This window comes from Chrysochloris asiatica, unplaced genomic scaffold (assembly GCF_000296735.1).
Source record: "Chrysochloris asiatica unplaced genomic scaffold, ChrAsi1.0 scaffold00213, whole genome shotgun sequence".
Classification (NCBI taxonomy): domain Eukaryota; kingdom Metazoa; phylum Chordata; class Mammalia; order Afrosoricida; family Chrysochloridae; genus Chrysochloris; species Chrysochloris asiatica.
This window is the reverse complement of record NW_006408731.1, coordinates 4,042,931-4,061,391: the sequence shown is the minus strand read 5'-3', so window position 1 is coordinate 4,061,391 and position 18,461 is coordinate 4,042,931. Positions and strand designations below refer to the sequence as shown.

Here is an 18,461-nt window from a genome sequence, read left to right as displayed (position 1 = left end):
GTATTTGGGAGTTTTCCATTCTTTTCTATGTTCTGGAATAGTTTGAGTAGAATTGATGTCAGCATTTCTCTGAATGTTTGGCAGAATTTACTGGTAAAACCATCTGGTTCTGAACTTTTTGACTTGGTCAATTTCCATTTTTGAAATGGGTCTGTTCAAGTTTTCTACTTCATTCTCTTAGATTCAATATATTGTATTTTTGTGAAAATTTGTCCATTTCTTTCAGATTTTCAAACTTGTTTGAGTACAATTCTTCATAATATTCTGTTATCATCCTTTTTATTTCTGTTGGTTCTGTTGTGATGTCACCCATATTATTTTTCATGCATGTCATTTGCATGAAATGTCATCTTCTTCTTTTCTTTTTTTAGGTTTGCCAAGGTTTGTCAGTTTCATTAATCCTGTCAAAGAACCAACTTCTTGTCTTGTTGATTGTTTCTGCAAAATGAAGTCTTTGACAACTTCAATCTTTTCTCTGTTTATCTTGATGTTGTCTATTGGTCAAGTTGTGAGGATTTTTGTTTTCTTTACACTGAGGTGTAATCCATACTGAAGGCTGTAGTCTTTGATCTTCTTCAGTAAGTGCTCTTCAACAGTAAGTATTTCAAGTCCTTTTTGCTTCCTGAAAGCAAGGTTTTGTCATCTGTGTTTTGCAGATTTCTAATGAGTCTTCCTTCACAATATGACAAACTGACTGGTGGTAGGTCTGTTGTTGTTCAGTGCCATTGAATTGGTTCCAACTCATAGTTACCCTGTATAGGGTTTCTGAGGAGCTGTTGGTGGGTTTGAACTATCTGCACTGCAGTGAGCAGTCCAGTGCTTATCCTAGGTTTGAAGCTTACTAAGACCTAATAGTTTAAAAAGCCCTATGGACAATGCTAAGTCTCAGTTAAAGGTAAAAGCTTAGCATTTTAGAGTTTTTTTTCTATCTTTATCCAAATGAGATTCTTCTCCCAAAATGGCATCCAGTAAATATGGAGCTAGAAGTGGTTTATGTGACCTCAAAGTAGAGGGGAAAAGTTGAAGTCTCTGAGCCTTGAAAACTCTGGTTTCCGGGGTGATGCCCGCTGACTATTTAGTTGCTGCTATCTTGCTGCCATAAACTCATAGTCCATGTTCTTTGCTCTGGCAACTCTGCTAAGAAGTAAAGGCTAATGGCTCTTGCTAGTCCAGCTGTTCTTTAACTTTCAATGGATGCAGACTATATCTTCTGTTCAGTCTGCTAGTCCAATGATCTACCCCACCCTGTGTTCCACCACCATCTCACACTGCCACAACTAGTCCCATGGGAAGCCCACTGGCTCTAGACTCAGCAGATGCTACCACATGAGTAGTAAGAGTTTCTTGGCAAAGCTAAGCCACTGCAATATCTCTGCCTAGTGGTGTTCTTCCTTATCTAATGATCATCTCTCTAAGGGGCAGTTTCTAGAAAAGTTAGATTATACATCTACTTTATTTTCCTGTCTCTCTTTACCTTTCTCTCTCTCCTTCCTACAATCCTCTAGAGCATGGAAAAGGAAGGCTTTCCCCTAAATCACGTCTTCCTGAACTCTTCTTGCCTTTAGGAAAAGAAAATGAAGGGTGTGTGTAGATATGAGTTTTTATATCTATATTTGGTAGATATATCTATTTTGTAGATACCAAAATAGCTCCCATGGCCCTGACCTTTTAAGGTCCTGGTGTAGCTCTATGGGATTAAGCACTGGACCACAAAATCAGTTGTTAATATGCTAAAGAGAAAAAAAATTAAAATAATAATTAGAAAATGTTGTCTCAAAGCAAGAGTGTAGATTTCAAGCTTATAATCATTATGCAAGTTCCACCATTATTGCTACTCATTAAGTGAGTCCAATTCTCCCTCCAGGCACATGGTAGGGTCTCATGGCCCTGACCTTTTGAGGTCCTGGTGTGGCACCGTGGGATTAAGCATTGGACCACAAGATAAGTTTGAACCACAAGATTGGTGGTTCAAACTCATAGAGTTGGTTCCGACCCATAGCGACCCTGTATAGGGTTTTCAAGGAGCGACTGGTGAGCTGGAAATGCCGATCTTGTAGTTCAAACTGATTTTACAGCCCAGCACTTTAACCCACAGCACCACACCAGGACTCCTGATAGGACCCTATAGCCTGCCCTTTAGAAGTTAAGTGTGACCAGGGACTTGCTCTTGCCAATAGCGTTTTAATCCATGTGTGATTTACTGTTCTCTCTTTCTGCCATGGCAATCACAAATGTTCCAGATAGTGGCCGCTTTGTTACTCTGAGCTCCAGAAAGTGGAAGACATGGAACAGAACTCCTAACCAACTTTGATATTTATGCGACATGCAATAAACTTTTGTTGCATTAAATTTCTGCAAACTGAGAGGTTTAGTGACTATGACCCATCCTAACAAAGAAGCTAACATGCATCCTTTCTGTAGCAGATCCTTACTTTCTCCCAAGTAGAGGCATTCCTCAGCCAATTTAGACAAATACCATGTGAGCAGAAGAGAAAAATAGACAAGCACTTTAATAACTTTCCAAATGAATTCCCTTCACAACTATTTCTCACACCCATCTCCCCTTCTGCTTTCCAGATGAAGATCTTTGACAAAAATAAAGATGGTCGGTTGGATCTTAATGACTTGGCAAGGTGAGTAGTCTGGGTAGGGTACATATAGTTTCAGAAATAGGGGTTTGTTGACATCACTTTTGTTTTTGAAGGGCAAAAGTCAAGTCTATCCCGAAGTCATAAAAAATAAATGCATTTTACCCAATGAATTATAGTGACTCAAAATACTTAGGAAATAATAGACCCTTTAGTGAAAATAATGAAAACACTTCCTCCAAGATGCACAACACACAAACTTTTTGTAAAATGATAATGATGAGTCATAGGCAGGTCCTGCCTTCAAAGATCACAAAGGGCATTTATGGTCCCAAATGAGGATCCTATGAAATAAAGAATCCTGAATCCTAGTCACTGACTGCAAGAATGTTGAATAGTTGGTTTAGGGAAAATGCCAACTGAGCCAGACTCCAGCTGCACTCGTTGATCTTTGAGTGCTGATGCATCCTCAGGGGCCACCTAGAGCCCAAAGGCTACAAGTAAAGAGAAAAAGATAAGCTCAGAAGTGGCCCAGTATCTGTGGAAATGTGAAATGCCATTTCCACAAATTCTGGTCCTCTTCTGAATGTATCCTAATAAAACATGCCTGGTAGTTCTGCATGTTTTAACTAGGCCTGCTAAGCTAAAAACAATGCATTGTCCGCTAAAAGAATGAGGAGTAGATTCTTACTAGATGAACAGAGTGATTGCAGAATACACAGATACTCTTATGGAGAACCAACTATAAATGTCGGGTACGTTAAGATTAGACTGAATGGCAACTGTAAACTGGACCATGATTGAAGGCAGGCAGTTGCAGGTGGAAGATCACTAGTGGGCATAGTTGGGAGAAAGGAATTCTAAGAATTGGGGGTGAACTTTCAGTGACAGGGTCTTTATTTGACAATGTCACAAACAGATCAATACTACTTTTGTCTCTTAGAGGAAGTTAACCTGAGCCCAGAACCACTGAATCCTGCACTAGGTGTCTCCTCTACTGACTGCTACTTCTGCTAAGTCCTAAAGAGGACACTCCAGGAAGAATATCTCCTTAGGAGTGACATGATGTATAAACCTTCCACTCTGTGCCTCGTTGGCACTATGAGGTAGCCCATGTGTCTTCCTTGACTATTTTCCTAATTTTAACCCACTTTGATGAAGAAAAGACCAGTTAGAGAGAGCCACATTTCTCTCAAAGGCCTAGGGCAGAGATGGCTCAGCTTGCTATTCTTGATTCTGCTCCCTGGATACCACCCTGGTTCACCTGGCCTACTGGGCAGGGCTCCTCTTAGGTAGAGTTCAGTTCTAGGGTCCCAGAAAGCTGTGTAAGAGAGGCAGTCCTAGAAAGAGAACTTAGAGCACCAAGCAGAGTCTCTAAAGAATTATATATATAAAAAAAGGAAATTTGGGTGAAAAACAGTCTTTAATCTCTTTGCTCCCTTTACTAAAATCACACACCTACTTATTAGTTCACTGGTACAGCCTTGGGCTCCCCCTAGAGGCTGGAGTTTGCAACTCTCAGTAATGAACTAGAGCAACGCTCTCTCTTGTGAAAAAACGGGTTATTTTTTCATAACACTGTCTGGCTCCTAAAACATAGTTCATAGACAACATAACCTTCTGTATTAGTTCCTGTGATTGCTATAACACATTAACACAAATTTGGTGGACTGAAACAACAGAAATGTATTCGCTCACAGTTCTGGAGGCCACAAATTAAAAACCAGTACCAATGAGCCCAAGCTAAGGTGTCAGCAAAGCAGTGTTCCCTCTGGAGACTTTAGGGGATAGTCTATTCTTTTCCTCTTCCAGTTTCTGGGGGCTGGCAGCATTCCTTGGCTTGTGGCCACATCACTTCCATCAGGTCATGTCTTCTCTGTATGCCATGTCTCCCGCTGCCTCTCCCTTATGAGGAGACAGGTGATTACATTTAGGTCCCACTCGGATAATCCAGGATAATCTCCTCATTTTAATATCTGAGACTTAACCCTTCTGTGACCCATGGGACACTTAAAAGGTGGGTTTCAAAAGTTCATAGAAAAATTCCATTATCTTTTAATTCAATTTTCCTATGAACATTGTGAAGTTCCCTTGTAATGCCTACCACATTTTTCAGCCTCTCAGGTTTCTTGGGATGCTGCTATCCCAGTTGTAGTACATGCTACTGTCTGACAGGACTTGTATAACTGCATTCATTTGAAGAAACAGGCCTCACCCCACCAATCCTACCACTGAAATCCACCTAGGACATATGTGCTCCACATGATTATACCCAAATCCATATTACCTCAAGATGTTTCCTTGATTTCTGCATGTCTTCTATTACTGAAAAGACATAGTGTCAACAAAAAATTCACAGCCCCAAATAATTTGGTAATTAAAGAATTAATTGTATCAATCTGCAAACAGTCTTTTCCCAAGCAAAGTAATGCAGGTTTAAGGGATCAGGACCTGGTATCTAAATAGAGGTGGGGGTGGGAGAAGCAGGTATTTTTCAGTTTACCACACCTTGCTACATACATAATTGTAAAATAATTAACATAATGTCCAAACAATAAAATTAAGAAAAAAAAATGAAAGGAGAGTAAGTAATAATAAAATAATGTATATTTCAGTGTGTAAGTGCTTGATGAAGTTCTGGTGTGGTGCTGTGTGTTAATGCACTGGACCGTGAAGCCAACGTGAACTGCAAAGTTGGCAGTTCAAGCTCACCAGTTGCTCCTCAAAAGTCCTATACAGGGTCTTTATGGGTCAAAACCGACTTGACAGTACTTAACAACAAAAAATAGTGCTAGGTACAACCACAGTTGTACTTTGGTGTAGAGTTACTATGGATATAATAGTTCAGATACCAACTAATACAAGCATGGCCTTTTGAAAACTTATGTACCAAGAGTTCAGTTGCTATTGATAGGATTTTATAAAGTAATTTAAAAAATCTTAGATGAATTTAAGTATATGAATGAAATTAAGTATAATTCACCCTCAATTTATATAATTCAGTACATTATACAGAAAAAATGTATATAATTAGTGCTGTTGAATCAGTTACGACCCATAGCGACCCTGTATAGGGTTTCCGAGGAGCAACTGGTGAGCTTGAACTGCTAACCTTGCAGTTCAAACTGCTTTGCAGTCTGGTGCATTAACCCACAGTGCGACACCAGGACTCCATATAATTAGTATACCCAGTTTAAAAAAACAACAACAAAAAACCTTGGATTTTTGTGTAGGAAGTCAGTTCTAAACTCAAATAATTATAAACAGGTTTTTTAATATTCATGAATGTCCAGGTGGATATTTAAAAGTCAGGTGAGACAACGGAAAATTTTTCATGCTGTGGGACTTTCCATGCAATGTAAAACATCTAATATCCCTGAACCCCAAATACAAAGTGCCAATAGGGCCTCTTCGCACTATCATAACCAAAAAGACCCCCTAGAGGCAGTTCTGACCTGGTGGTATCAATGGTTAACATGCTTACCTACTAACCAAAAGGTGTCCTCCCAAAGGCTTCTGGGAATAAACATCTAGTGATATATTTCTGAAAAATCAACGATTGAAAATGTTATGGAGCAGAGTTTTACTCTTACACACACGGGGTCTCTGTTAGTTTGCATGGACTCACTAGCAACTGGTTATGGTTTAAAAATCTACAGGGTAGGGGCTATGCCTTAATCTCCTGAATAGCTTCTCAACTAGTGGAATAGCATGTACATAAACCAAAATGGAACCTACTGCCATTAAGTGGATTCCTACTGATAGAGACCCTGAATAGAGTTTCCATGACTATAAATCTTTACAGGAACAGAAAGCTTCATCTTTCCCTCAGGGAATGCCTGGTGGGTTTAAACTGCTGACCTTGTAATTAGCAGTCCAGCCCTTATTCTACAGTGCCACCCAGGCTCCTTGCACATGTTGTTAAGTGCTGTTGAGTCTATTCTGACTCATAGTGACCCTGTATAGGGTTTCTAAGGAGCAGCTGGTGTGTTTGGACTGCTGGCCTTGCAGTTAGAAGCCCAGTTTTTATCCAACAGTGCTATATCAAGGCTCCTTTTGTACATGGTGATGGTGGTTATATTCTGAGGAGTCGGTTCTGACTCATAGCGACCCTGTATAGGTTTTCTGAGGTTATAAATCTTTACAGGAGCAGAAAGTCTCATCTTTGTCCCATGGAGGAACAGCTGGTAGTTTTGAACTGCTGACTGTGAGATTAGCAGCATGATGCATAACCACTATGCCACCAGAACTCTTTTTTGGGCTACTGACCCTGTGTTCAACCCCACTGTTTGGCCTGGGCACACCTACCAATGCCACCACTGTAACGTCGGAATGGTATACATGGTTTCTGCACAGTGACACCTTTAAGATACTTGGTGGCTTTCTATATATGCACACCCTCGATGGCCTGGGCAGTCTCATGGTGTTCTTAAAATGGACCTGGAGATTTGAACCTCTGGATTTGCATTATTTTGTGGGGTTTTCTAGGTCAAGTGAGTAGTGAACCATTTTGTGAGATTACCTCAAGCTGCTTATGGGAAGAGCCAGGGCTCCTTTTGTACACAGGAAGATTCAATAATCCTTGTGGACACAAGAAATTCGAGTACCAATGAACAGAGATGCAAATGATTTCAAAATTGATTTTATATGCAATTTAAAAATGACAAAAATGGTAAGAAGAAGAAAGACGTTCATATTCTAATCAGTGAAATCAGTGTATATTTTATGTAACATGCAAGGGTGAATTAAGGTTACTTATCAACAGACCTTGGTGTCCTGGTGTGGTGCTGCAGGTTAATGCACCAGACTGCAAAGGCATTTGAACTGCATGGTCGATGGTTCAAGCTCACCAGCTGTTCCTCAGAAACCCTATACAGGGTCACTATGGATCAGAATCAACTCAACTGCACTTAACAACAACATCAAGAGACTTTCAGATAGAGATTATTTTGGATTACCTGGGTGAGGCCAATGTAATAACAAATGTCTTTTAAATGTGGAAGAGGAAAGCAGACAGTCAACCCAGCAGCCTCGTTGCTGGTTTTGAAGATGCCTTTTATCAGGTTGAAGATATTCACTTCTTTTCCTAATGTGTTAAAATTTTGTACCAAGAATGGATGTTGGATTTTTAAAATGTTTCCTCCATCTATTGAAATGATTGTATGGTGTTTTTTCCTCCTTTTATTCTATTGTGGTGTATTACATTGATTGTTTTAGGTCAAACCAACTTTGTATTCCTGAAATAAATACCACTTGGTCATGGTACATAATCTTTTTTATATGATGCTGGCTAGTATTTTGTATATGATTCAATTGGTTAGTATTTTGTTGAGAAGTTTTGCATATAGTATCTATAAATAGGAGCCTTGGTGGCATATAGTATTTATAAATAGGAGCCTTGGTGGCACAGTGGTTAAGTCAATACGCTGTGAACTAAAAGGCTGGAGGTTTGAGCCCATCAGCTACTCTGGGAGAAAGCTATGGTAGTCTGCTTCAATAAAGATTTTGACCTTGGAAACCCTATGGTGCAGTTCCACTCTGCTCTATGGATTGACTCAACAGTAGTGGGCTGTGGTATTATTTATAAATGATATAGGTCTGTAATTTTCTTTACCATGTTTTAGTATCAATTAAATACTGACCTCATAGAATGAAGCATTTTTGTCTCTATTTTTTTGGAAGAGCGTTAGGACTGGTGTTATTTCTTTAAACATTTGTTAGAATTCACTTGTGAACCTGTAACGTGGTGCTGGACTTTTTGTGAGATATTTGATTACTAACTCTTTATCTTTACTTGTAATCAATGTGTTCAAATTATTTATTTCTTCTTGAAACAACTTCAGTAGTTTGTCTTTCAAGGAATGTGTCTATATTAATCTAGGTTGTTGATGGTGGTGTGCCGTGGAGTCGGTTCCCACTCATTTTGCTGTTGTTGTTGTTAGGTGCAATTGAGTCGGTACCAACTCATAGCGACCCTATGTACAGTTATCTAATGATTATTCATAGTATTCTCTTATAATCCCTCTTATTTCTGTAAGATCAGTAATGATGTTTTTGTTTTTATGATTTTAGTAAATTGAGCCTTCTCTCTTTTCGTGTCTAACTAAAGTTTTGTCAATTGCATTGATCTTTCCAAGGAATCAAACTTTCATTTTCTTGATGTTGTCTATTATTTTCCTGTTATCTATTCAAATGATTTCTTCTTAGTCTATTATTTTCTTGCTTGCTTTTGAGTAATTTTCTCTTCTTTTTCTGATTTCTGAAGGTAGAAGCTTATCAATTTGAGATCTTTCATCTTCTTTAATATATTAATTTACAGCTATAAATTTCCTTGAAGCACTACTTTTGCCACATCACAAATGTTTTGATATTTGCATTCTTGTTTTTATTCATCTGAATATATTTTCTAATTTTCTTAGAAAATTAAAATAATTTTATGAAAAATTACAATTTTTTTAAAACTAGAGACTGGTAAGGTGCTTAAAACTCAAGAGATTAAGAGTTATTGACTCAGAGTTTATAAAAGTTTATAAAAATTGTCCAAGAGCCTAAGATATTTGTAATTGTATAACTCAAGTTTACATTGCTGGGTTGACAATTGTTTACTCCATTTCTTACTTAAAAGCATGGTTTTTAATTTCTAGATATTTATAAGTTTCTCAAAATTCCTTTTGTTGCATTAATATCTAACTGTATTTTATTGTGGTCACAAAAAATACTTTGTATGATCCAACCCTTTTAATTTTGTTGAGAATTCTTTTATGGCTGAACATATGATTTATCTTGCAAAAAGTTTCATGTGTGGAACATTGAGAAGAATGTGCATTCTGCTGTTGTTGAGTGATAGATAGGTTCTACAGATGCTTGTTAAGTTTAATTGATTTATTGTTCAACTCTTCTATTTTCTTGTTGATCTTCTGATTGACTATTGATGTACCCCACAGTTACTGTTGAATTTTCTACTTTTTCCTTCAATTCTGTCTAAGCATGTGCATAGCCCTGGGCATGGTCACCGCCCTATACATATGCTGTTGTTGTTGTTGTTAAGTGCCATCGAGTCAGGTCCGACCCATAGCGACCCTGTACAGGGTTTCCGAGGGTGTAAATCTTTACGGGAGTAGAAAGCCTCATCTTTCTCCCATGGAGCGGCTGATAGTTTCGAACCACTGACCTTAAGGTTCGCAGCCCGATTTGTAACCACTACGCTATCAGAGCTCCTTTGGCCTTTTAAATTCCCAGAAATGGAGTGGAAGCTTATCAAATCCTCTGTGCACATCATATTCTGCAGCTTTTATGTTTAAGATTTTAAGTTAATCTATCGTTAGTCTATAATCCATAACGGCCCTGTATAGGGTTTCCTAGGAGTGGCTGGTGGGTTGGAACCACTCAATGGCACTTAACAACAACAATTGTTAGTCTGGAGTCCTGGTGTGGCACTATGGGACAAGTACTGGATTGCTAATCACAAGATAGGCAGTTCAAACCCACTAACCTCTCCTTGGAAACCCTATGCAGGGTTGCTATGAGCCGGAACCAACTTGATGACACTTAATGATAACAAACAAGCTAACCTCAAGGTCAGTGGCTCAAATCCACCAGCTGCTCCTTGGAAACCCTATAAAGGGTAGCCATGAGTCAGAACCAACTGGATGGCACTTAACATCAACAATATTGTTAGTCTCAATTCTTACCTCTTCAGTCAGTTGAAAGATTAAACAATTGCAAGTTTTTGACAAATATCCTTGGGGAAAAGGCTTTTCACATTGGGCAAGCTCAGAATTAGGCCAAATCAAGACAAATCTGTCTTCCCAGGCAACTATCAGTTAAGTTCAATAATGGGACATTTCTCAGAATTAGCCTTTTGAAGAAGGTCAAACCCTGATCAGTCTTTCTTAGTGGTTGCTAAGATACTAGTTCTCCTGTGATTGTAACCTATTGGTTTCCATGATGACCATGGAGCCGAGGAGGGAAAGATGGGAGTCAGGTAAGCTAAAATGCCACCAAAATTGCTCTTTTTATCCAGCTTCAGTCATTTTTTCCCCTGAATGAATTCTTCCCAGATTGCTGTAAACTTTTGGTTAATTTTCAGAGTTCTAAAAACGTTGATTCTGCCTAGTCCTTACCCCACCCCACCCCCTTTTTTTGCTGTTGCTTTTATGGGCGAGAGAATTTCATTTTTCAAGTTTCATTAAGATGAATGTTTAAAAGTCACTCACAGGAGTTCTGGTATGGTGCTGTAGGATAAGCAGTGTACCACAAGGTTGGTTTGAATCCCCAAAGTTCAAACCCACCAACGTCTCCTCAGAAAGCCCATACAGGGTCACTATGAGTCAAAACTGACTCAACGGCACTTAACAACAATAACATGGACCACCAATCCCTGTGAGAGTCCCAATTAATTTCTTTCTTTTTATAATATCTACATTCCTATTTTTAAGCAGCTATTTTATTGTGCAATGTCATCTGGAAACTGCCTACCCTTTCCTTACATGTATGAATTTGCCTGTAACTGAGACCTGATAGTCCTTTGCCCTTCTTTCTTTTATTTCAATTAGGATTCTGGCTCTTCAGGAAAACTTCCTTCTCCAATTTAAAATGGATGTAAGTACTGAAATTTCTCTAGATGGGTTTCTGTCATCTTTGTTTCTCTAAAGAATTATAAGGGAGCGAGTGGAAGGCTTTCACATTTCTAGAGACTGACAAGGCTCTGAGTGGATTTAGGGGATTAAAGGCTGTTGACACAAAGTTTAAAACACTTGCCACAAGAGCTGGAGGTTGTACAACTGAACTTCACAATGCTGGATTAACACAATGCTTTCTCTATGCCCAGGCATGTTCCACTGAAGAAAGAAAAAGGGATTTTGAGAAAATCTTTGCCCACTATGATGTTGTAAGTGTGTCTTTAAAGTGTGCTGGTCATCTTTAGGCAGAAAGCTTGTGTAGTCCTGGTGTATGAAGTCATCCTACTCTAAAGTTATGATAGTGATTCCACATGTATGTTGGTACATCAAGGTACCCTCACTCTGTATAAATTTTAAGAACTAAGTATAAATAACCAAAGAAGTATTTATGATTGAGAAGAGAATGAAATTACAATGTTTGCTTTTGCTTCTTAGTTCCAAACTTTTTCCTTCTTAACCTACATCTAAAATGGTAGGCTTAAAAACAAAAGAATAAACAAAACAATAACAACAAAATACATCACATCCAAAGATATGATGAAAAGTCAGTCCTATTTACCATAGAATCATTTCTAACATGGGACTCATTATTTGGTTTTACTTTTGAGGAGGAAAAAAAATAATAATTCTAAAGCACACAGTATGGCATAAGGATTGTATTTCTTGAAGATAAGGTAGGAAAATACAAGAAGAAAGAAAAGAGGAAGTTGGGAAAGATCATATGAGATCAAATCAGACAAAGCAAAAAGAGCTCAGTCTAGGAAGGCAGCAGAGTGTAGTGGCTAAACACGCGGTCAATTACCTGTGTTTGAATCCCAGATTATTAGTCATGTGACCTTGGACAGGTACCTAAACCTCTCTGTGCCTCAGTTTTCTGATATGTAAAGCTGGGGTGATGAGTATTACATCTACTCCTTACTTATTAACTGTCTCATCATTTGACATTTCCCATTTATGATAATAATGAAAAACTCTACTATCTGACTAATTTAGGCATTAACAACATACATCTGACAGTGTGAGACGATGGTAGTTCTGGCTGTGATGGTTAAGGTTATGTGTCAGTGTGGCTGGGACATAACATTCAGTGGCTTGGCAGTTATGTAATGATGTTGTTTGGAAGCTATGTGAGGATGCAGTCATTCTCTATTTGTGATTTGATGTGACCTCATTCTGCAGTTTCACATTTCATAAATCCTCCAAATCACCATTTTCACATAATGACCTGTTCTTTGGAACCTAACCCTGTTGAACAGTGAGGAGTAGTTGTAATACTTAGTCATGGAGCTGTTTTGAGAAATGCATGAATTCATATTTGGAAAGCTCTTAGCACAGGGTCTAGTATATAGTAAGTACTAAATAAAGGTTGGTACATAGACTAAGAAAACAGAATTTTTGAAATCAAATGTTAATGATTCAGAATTAATGAAACGTATAGACTGGATGAGTCATCATAACTTAAACTTTAGGGAAGAAAATTATTTTATTATGCACTGTACTTTATGTTGTTGTTGTTGTTAAGTACCATGGAGTCGGTTCTGATTCATAGTGACCCTGCACAGGGTTTCCAAGGCTGCAAATCTTTATGGGAGCAGAAAGCCTCATCTTTCTCCTGAAGAACAGCTGGTAGTTTCAAACTGCCGACCTTGAAGTAAGCAGCCCGATTCATAACCACTAAGCTACCAGAGCCCCGTACTGTACTTTATAGACATCCTTATTTTTGTGTGCTAAAAACTGGGTAGAGAAACAAGTGTTTTATGTTCAGACCAAAGAATAACTCTAATATGCTCAATCTATTCTCTCCTCCTGATTTAAATTGTATACTTTTATAATCATCAACTCACTGCTAACTCACAAAGGAAAATTGAAAAAATGACAATTTATCCTTAAAAGGATCAATATGATGTGAAGTGAACATTTTGCTGAACCAAAGCCCAGTACCTGGAAACTAAATAACATCAGTATATGGCATACAAATGTGATTCATAAGAGCCAATGAACTTGGACTACTGCTTTCCATGTGGTTACATGAAGGAAATTATATATAATTAATTCATTAATTCCTGTGGAAAATTCACATTCTATAGAAAGAACATAGATAGGAACATGCCATTTCTGAATCAGTTTGCACTTAGAAAAGAATACTGATTTGGTCCATTTGCCTAATGTATTCTTGAGCTTTTTGATTTAAGAAAGTGATATTTGCATGATTGGATCTTTTATCTTTCAGAGTAAAACTGGAGCCCTAGAAGGCCCAGAGGTGGACGGGTTTGTCAAAGACATGATGGAACTTGTCAAGGTGATTTCATGAGTCTGTGTAGATGATTCGCATCATGAAGTGAGATTGCTATTTAGACTGATTTCTTTGTTGATTTTTTAGAATCAGTGGTGCAGAAGGTTAATGCCAGAGAGAAAACCTGGAGACAGGGTCTATTTAACAACCTTTGAGCTTTCATGAAACCCAATCAATCTTCTTTTCTCTTAAAAAATTACTTGTAGAATCCTGGTGTGGTGCTGCAGGATAAGTACTGGACTGCTAACTGAAAGGTGGTGGTCCAAATCCTCCAGTCACTCCTTGGAAACCTCACACAGGGTCTCGATGAGTTGGAACGGACTCCACGGCACTTAACAACAACAGTATAGCTTACATGACTCTCACCATAACAGTGTACTCTTCCTTCTTTTTTTAATCGTCTGTGTAAACTGTTCTCCTAGCTGACTGATTACACAAAACCCTTTTCCCCCTTGACTTGATTATTAGAATAGTTAAGACTTTTGAATTCATTTTCATGGAATACATTCAAGATTTTGGATTGCAATTTTTTATTGTGGACCTTCACTAACATATACGTTAGGATGACCTCCTGGTTTTCAAGATGTTGTCATGGTTAGGGCTGAAACAATTTAAATTACAGAGCTGTCCTTAGTAGTTAAATCCAAACCAAGCCTGCTGCCATTGAGTTGATTCCTACTCATGATAACCCTATGTGTTACTGAGGAAAACTGCTCCATAAGGTTTTCTTGGCTATAATCATTACAGACGCAGATCACCAAGCCTTTCTTCCATGGTACTGCTTGGTGGGTTTGACTCACCAAACCTTATGGTTAGTTGTTGTTGTCGAGTCGATTCAAATTCATAGTGACCCTGTATAGGGTTTCTGAGGAGCAGCCGGTGATTTGCGCCCCCACCTTTGCAGTTCAAACTCACCATGAGGTCAAGCGCTTAATCTACGGTACTACACCAAGAGTCCTTATGGTTAGGAGATGTGTATAAACCATTTGCAGCACCCAGGTGTAGATAGCATTCTAAGTAGAAATCCTTTGGGAGCCTGGTGAACTGTATTGCAAATAATTTCCAATTCCTCTTTTACTATGGGGCTGAGTAGACACTGAATTTAAGAGTCTCATATCCTTAGGGACGTTTGAGGTTTGTGTGGGACACAAATAATATGTCCTAATTGGCCCACATGTCAGGAAACAAGATAATAATCCACAGGACTCCTTTCAATAGCTGATTAAAATTTTGGAGGCTTGCAGCAGAAAAAGGCCCAGACATTAATTCTGGCATAAGTCTCCTGGGAGTTTATAAGCTGCTATTGAGCAGGTATGTATGAGAATCTTTCTGGATTCTAATCAGGACACCTGCAATGTCTTCCTAGACTCCTAACTTTTGTCATTCCCATGCAAACAGGCCCCTGTCCTCTCCTTTCCCCATCCACACATTGCGTGTATTGGCGTTTTCACCGGCATTTGCACAGCCAGCATGATTGATGACTGTTGATGTGTTCTTGCCTCTTACATCGATTGCTAAAATAAAATCCCATTTTACTCATTATCTATTTAATGCCAGAATAACTTCTGTAATAAAAACTGAGCAATTATCTATGGGACATTAAAGTTGCCCAGCTGAAGGCCTTGCCAAAGTGGAGTTCTCATTTCTTTTTACTAGAATGAATGGTGTCTTAGTTCCCTAGAGCTGCTGTGACAGAAATTCTACAAGCGGGTGGCTTTAAAGAACAGAAATTTGGTTTTCTCTGAGCTCAGGAGGCCAGAAGTCTGAATTCAGCACGTGGCTGAACCTTCTATTTCAGCTTCCGGTAGCCTGCAAGCCTTGGGTTTGTAAAATCATCTGCCTGTGTAGTCTTCCCCCATATGAGTTTGCTTATCTCTGTGTCTCTGTTGCTCTTTATATAACTCAGAATGGAGTCCTGGTGTGGCACTGTGGGTTAATGCATTAGACTGCAAGGTTGGTTTGAACCACAAGGTTGGAGGTTCAAGCATAGCAGTCACTCCTTGGAAACCCTATACAGGGTCACCATGAGTCAACAACAACATGTATCTTAGAGGTGGACAGGTTTAGGGCATGTCCTAATTAGCATAATAAAGAAAAGTTTATTCTCAAATTGAATTACACCCACAGGCATGGGGGTTAGAATTCCAACTCACATATTTTGGGGAAATAATTCAACCCATAACATTCTATCCTTTGAAAGGCCCTTCAAATTCATATTGTTCCCACATGCAAAACACTGTCACCTTATCACATATACGATGGCTTCTTGAATGTAGAGCCTGGTGCTTCAGAACCTTACTGAGTCCCAGCCCGATGGCCTGGCTTTCTGTCTTACTCCACAAGACCCTTTTCTTTAAAGTCTGCACACACAACAGAACAGCCCAGCAGAAACAAGCAATCAATCATCAAACAAATGCATAGCCTGCCTTCTTTTGCTATCCTCTTAGGAGTCCTTCAACAGTGCAATGGTTAAAGGCTCTAGCTGGAAAAGTAGGAGGTTTGAGTCCAACCAGAGGTACCAAGGAAAAAAGGCCTGGTAATTTGCTTCTGAAAAAATCTGCCATTGAAACTCCTGTGAAGCATACTGTGATGCACATGGGCTCACCATGAGTCAGAATTGACTCACTGACAACTTTTCTTGTTTTTCTTCAATTTTCTCCCAAAGTTGTGGGAAACAAATTTTTCCTGAGTCTGTAGTTTCATTTGTTATTGTAGAGCTTGCCTGGCATCCCACATCTTTGTAAGGCTATGGGACATATTTGGATAGGCCTGGAGGATTAGCTGTGCTTGAAATAGAAGCTATCAGGGCACAGAATTGGCGACAGTGGTTTCTAGAAATGTTGCCATGATGGTGATAGGTACTGCTCCTCTCCTCTTTTGAACACTAATTTTTGTTTTCTTTCTCTTTTGAAAAAAAAAAAAAATGAGAGAGAGAGATTGGAAGCATTTTTCAAATGAGAAAGCACTGGGTGTTGGGCAGTGTTTTGGAGTCTGAGCTTTACAGATCTGAACTTTAATCTCAGTTCAGTCATTTACAAACTGTGTATCAGAGGGCAAATTACTTCATGTCTCTGTTATCTGTCACCTTATCCATAAACTGGGTACAATAATGGCTGCTTTCCAAGATTGTTTGATGACTAGAAATAGCACAGATTGTGTGTGTGTGTGTGTGTGTGTGTGTGTGTGTGTAGCTCAGTCCCTGGGGGATAGTATGAGTTCCCAAAATGATCATCTTTATTCTTTTATTAGAACAAAGGTACTGTAATCTTTAGAATATGTTTCTGAGCATAAGAATAATTAGCTCTTGAGAGGATATTTCATAAATCAGCAGCTTGAGCAATTTTAGTGGATAATTACGTCTGAAATAATAGTGTAAACGAAACCAGTGCAACAGAGAATTTCAACGAGATAGGCTTACTCGTTAACAAAATATAGGCAACAATTTGGCAGAGATTAACCTACAAAGGCAATGTTTAATCCAGTGAAATAAATTTCAAACTAAAGCATATCAGGCAGTGTGGTAGTTGGCACTGGAAAGACAGTTTGAAGACTGAAGTGGTTCTACATGGAACTGTCAACTTATAACACAATCACCTATGGTGTGGTCCCCATTCTCTAGAAGAACCCCCAGTGGCTGATCACTGTTTCTCTTTGCCTAGCAAAATCCTAAAAGAACGCCAACGTGATCCTTCATTTTAATTTAAAAATATTCAACGGTAGGTGATAACAGGAGTAAATCTGATTTATTTTCATTATTTCTTCCATGCAAGGATAGATGAGTGAACTTGCTGACAGGCAGTCAGTCAATGTCTCAAACACTAATGTCTTGGCCTCTGCTTGTCACCTTGGTGTGTTCAGACACTGATGGGGCTAATATATATCAGAGTGGAGATACAGGACATGCTGTAATTTTGTACCATAGAGAATGCAGATCTCTCTAGTGGTCAGAGAATCTTTGAGATGTGCACAGTTTCAGAGTTGTAATGGTGGCCCCAGAGTAGAGATTTAGGAAGTGCTATTTAGGAAGAGATCATCTGAAGAACAGATTTGATATATTAATCACTAAAGACTGAAGACCAGAAGAGTTGTGGGATGACATAAAGAACAGCATACATGAAGAAAGCAAAAACTCATTAAGAAGACAAGAAAGAAGGAAAAGATCAAAATAGATGTCAGAAGAGACACTGAAACTTGCTCTCCAGTGTAGATATGGCAAAGCAAATAGGAGAAATGAGGAGGTACAAGAGCTAAACAGAAAATTTCAAAGGTCAGCTCGAGAAGACAAAGTCAAATGTTACAACAAAATGTGCCAAGATCTGGAGTCAGAAAACCAAAAGGGAAGAATACACTCAGCATTTCTCAAGCTGGGAGAACTAAAGAAAAAATTCAAGTCTCGACTTTCATTATTGAAGGATTCTCTGGGCAAATTACTGAATGATGCAGAAAGCATCAAAAGAAGATGGAAGGAATACAGAGTCACCGTACCAAAAGGAAATGGTTGATGTTCAACCATTTCAAGAGCCAATGATTTTGAAGGAAGAAGTCCAAGGTGCATTGAAGGAATTGGCAAAGAACAAGGCACCAGGAATTGATAGAATAAAAAATGAAATCTTTCAAGAAAATAAGGCGGCACAGGAGGCACTCACTCATCTCTGCCAAGAAATTTGGAAGACAACTATCTGGCCAACTGATTGGAAGGGATCCATATTTGTCCACATTCCAAAGAGAGGTGGCCCAATGAAATGCGGAAATCATCAAACAGTATCTTTGGTATTCCATGCGGGTAAAGTTTTACTAAAGGTAAAACAGAAATGGCTGCAAGCATACATTGACAGAGAACTTCCAGAGGTTAAAGCTGGATTCAGAAGAGGCCGTGGAATGAGGGATATCATTGCTGAT

The 18,461-nt window shown here is 38.8% G+C and overlaps 1 protein-coding gene across 1 annotated transcript in view; it reads left to right on the top strand.

The window, feature by feature from the left end:
* The window catches only part of SCGN (secretagogin, EF-hand calcium binding protein), a 63,994-nt gene that overhangs the window by 39,897 nt on the left and 5,636 nt on the right, over positions 1-18,461 (top strand). Inside the window, exons 7-10 of the mRNA XM_006872887.1 lie at positions 2,578-2,633; positions 11,144-11,189; positions 11,419-11,478; positions 13,500-13,568. Of these exons, the coding sequence (XP_006872949.1) occupies positions 2,578-2,633; positions 11,144-11,189; positions 11,419-11,478; positions 13,500-13,568 (231 nt within the window). The remainder of the gene's footprint in view (positions 1-2,577; positions 2,634-11,143; positions 11,190-11,418; positions 11,479-13,499; positions 13,569-18,461) is intronic.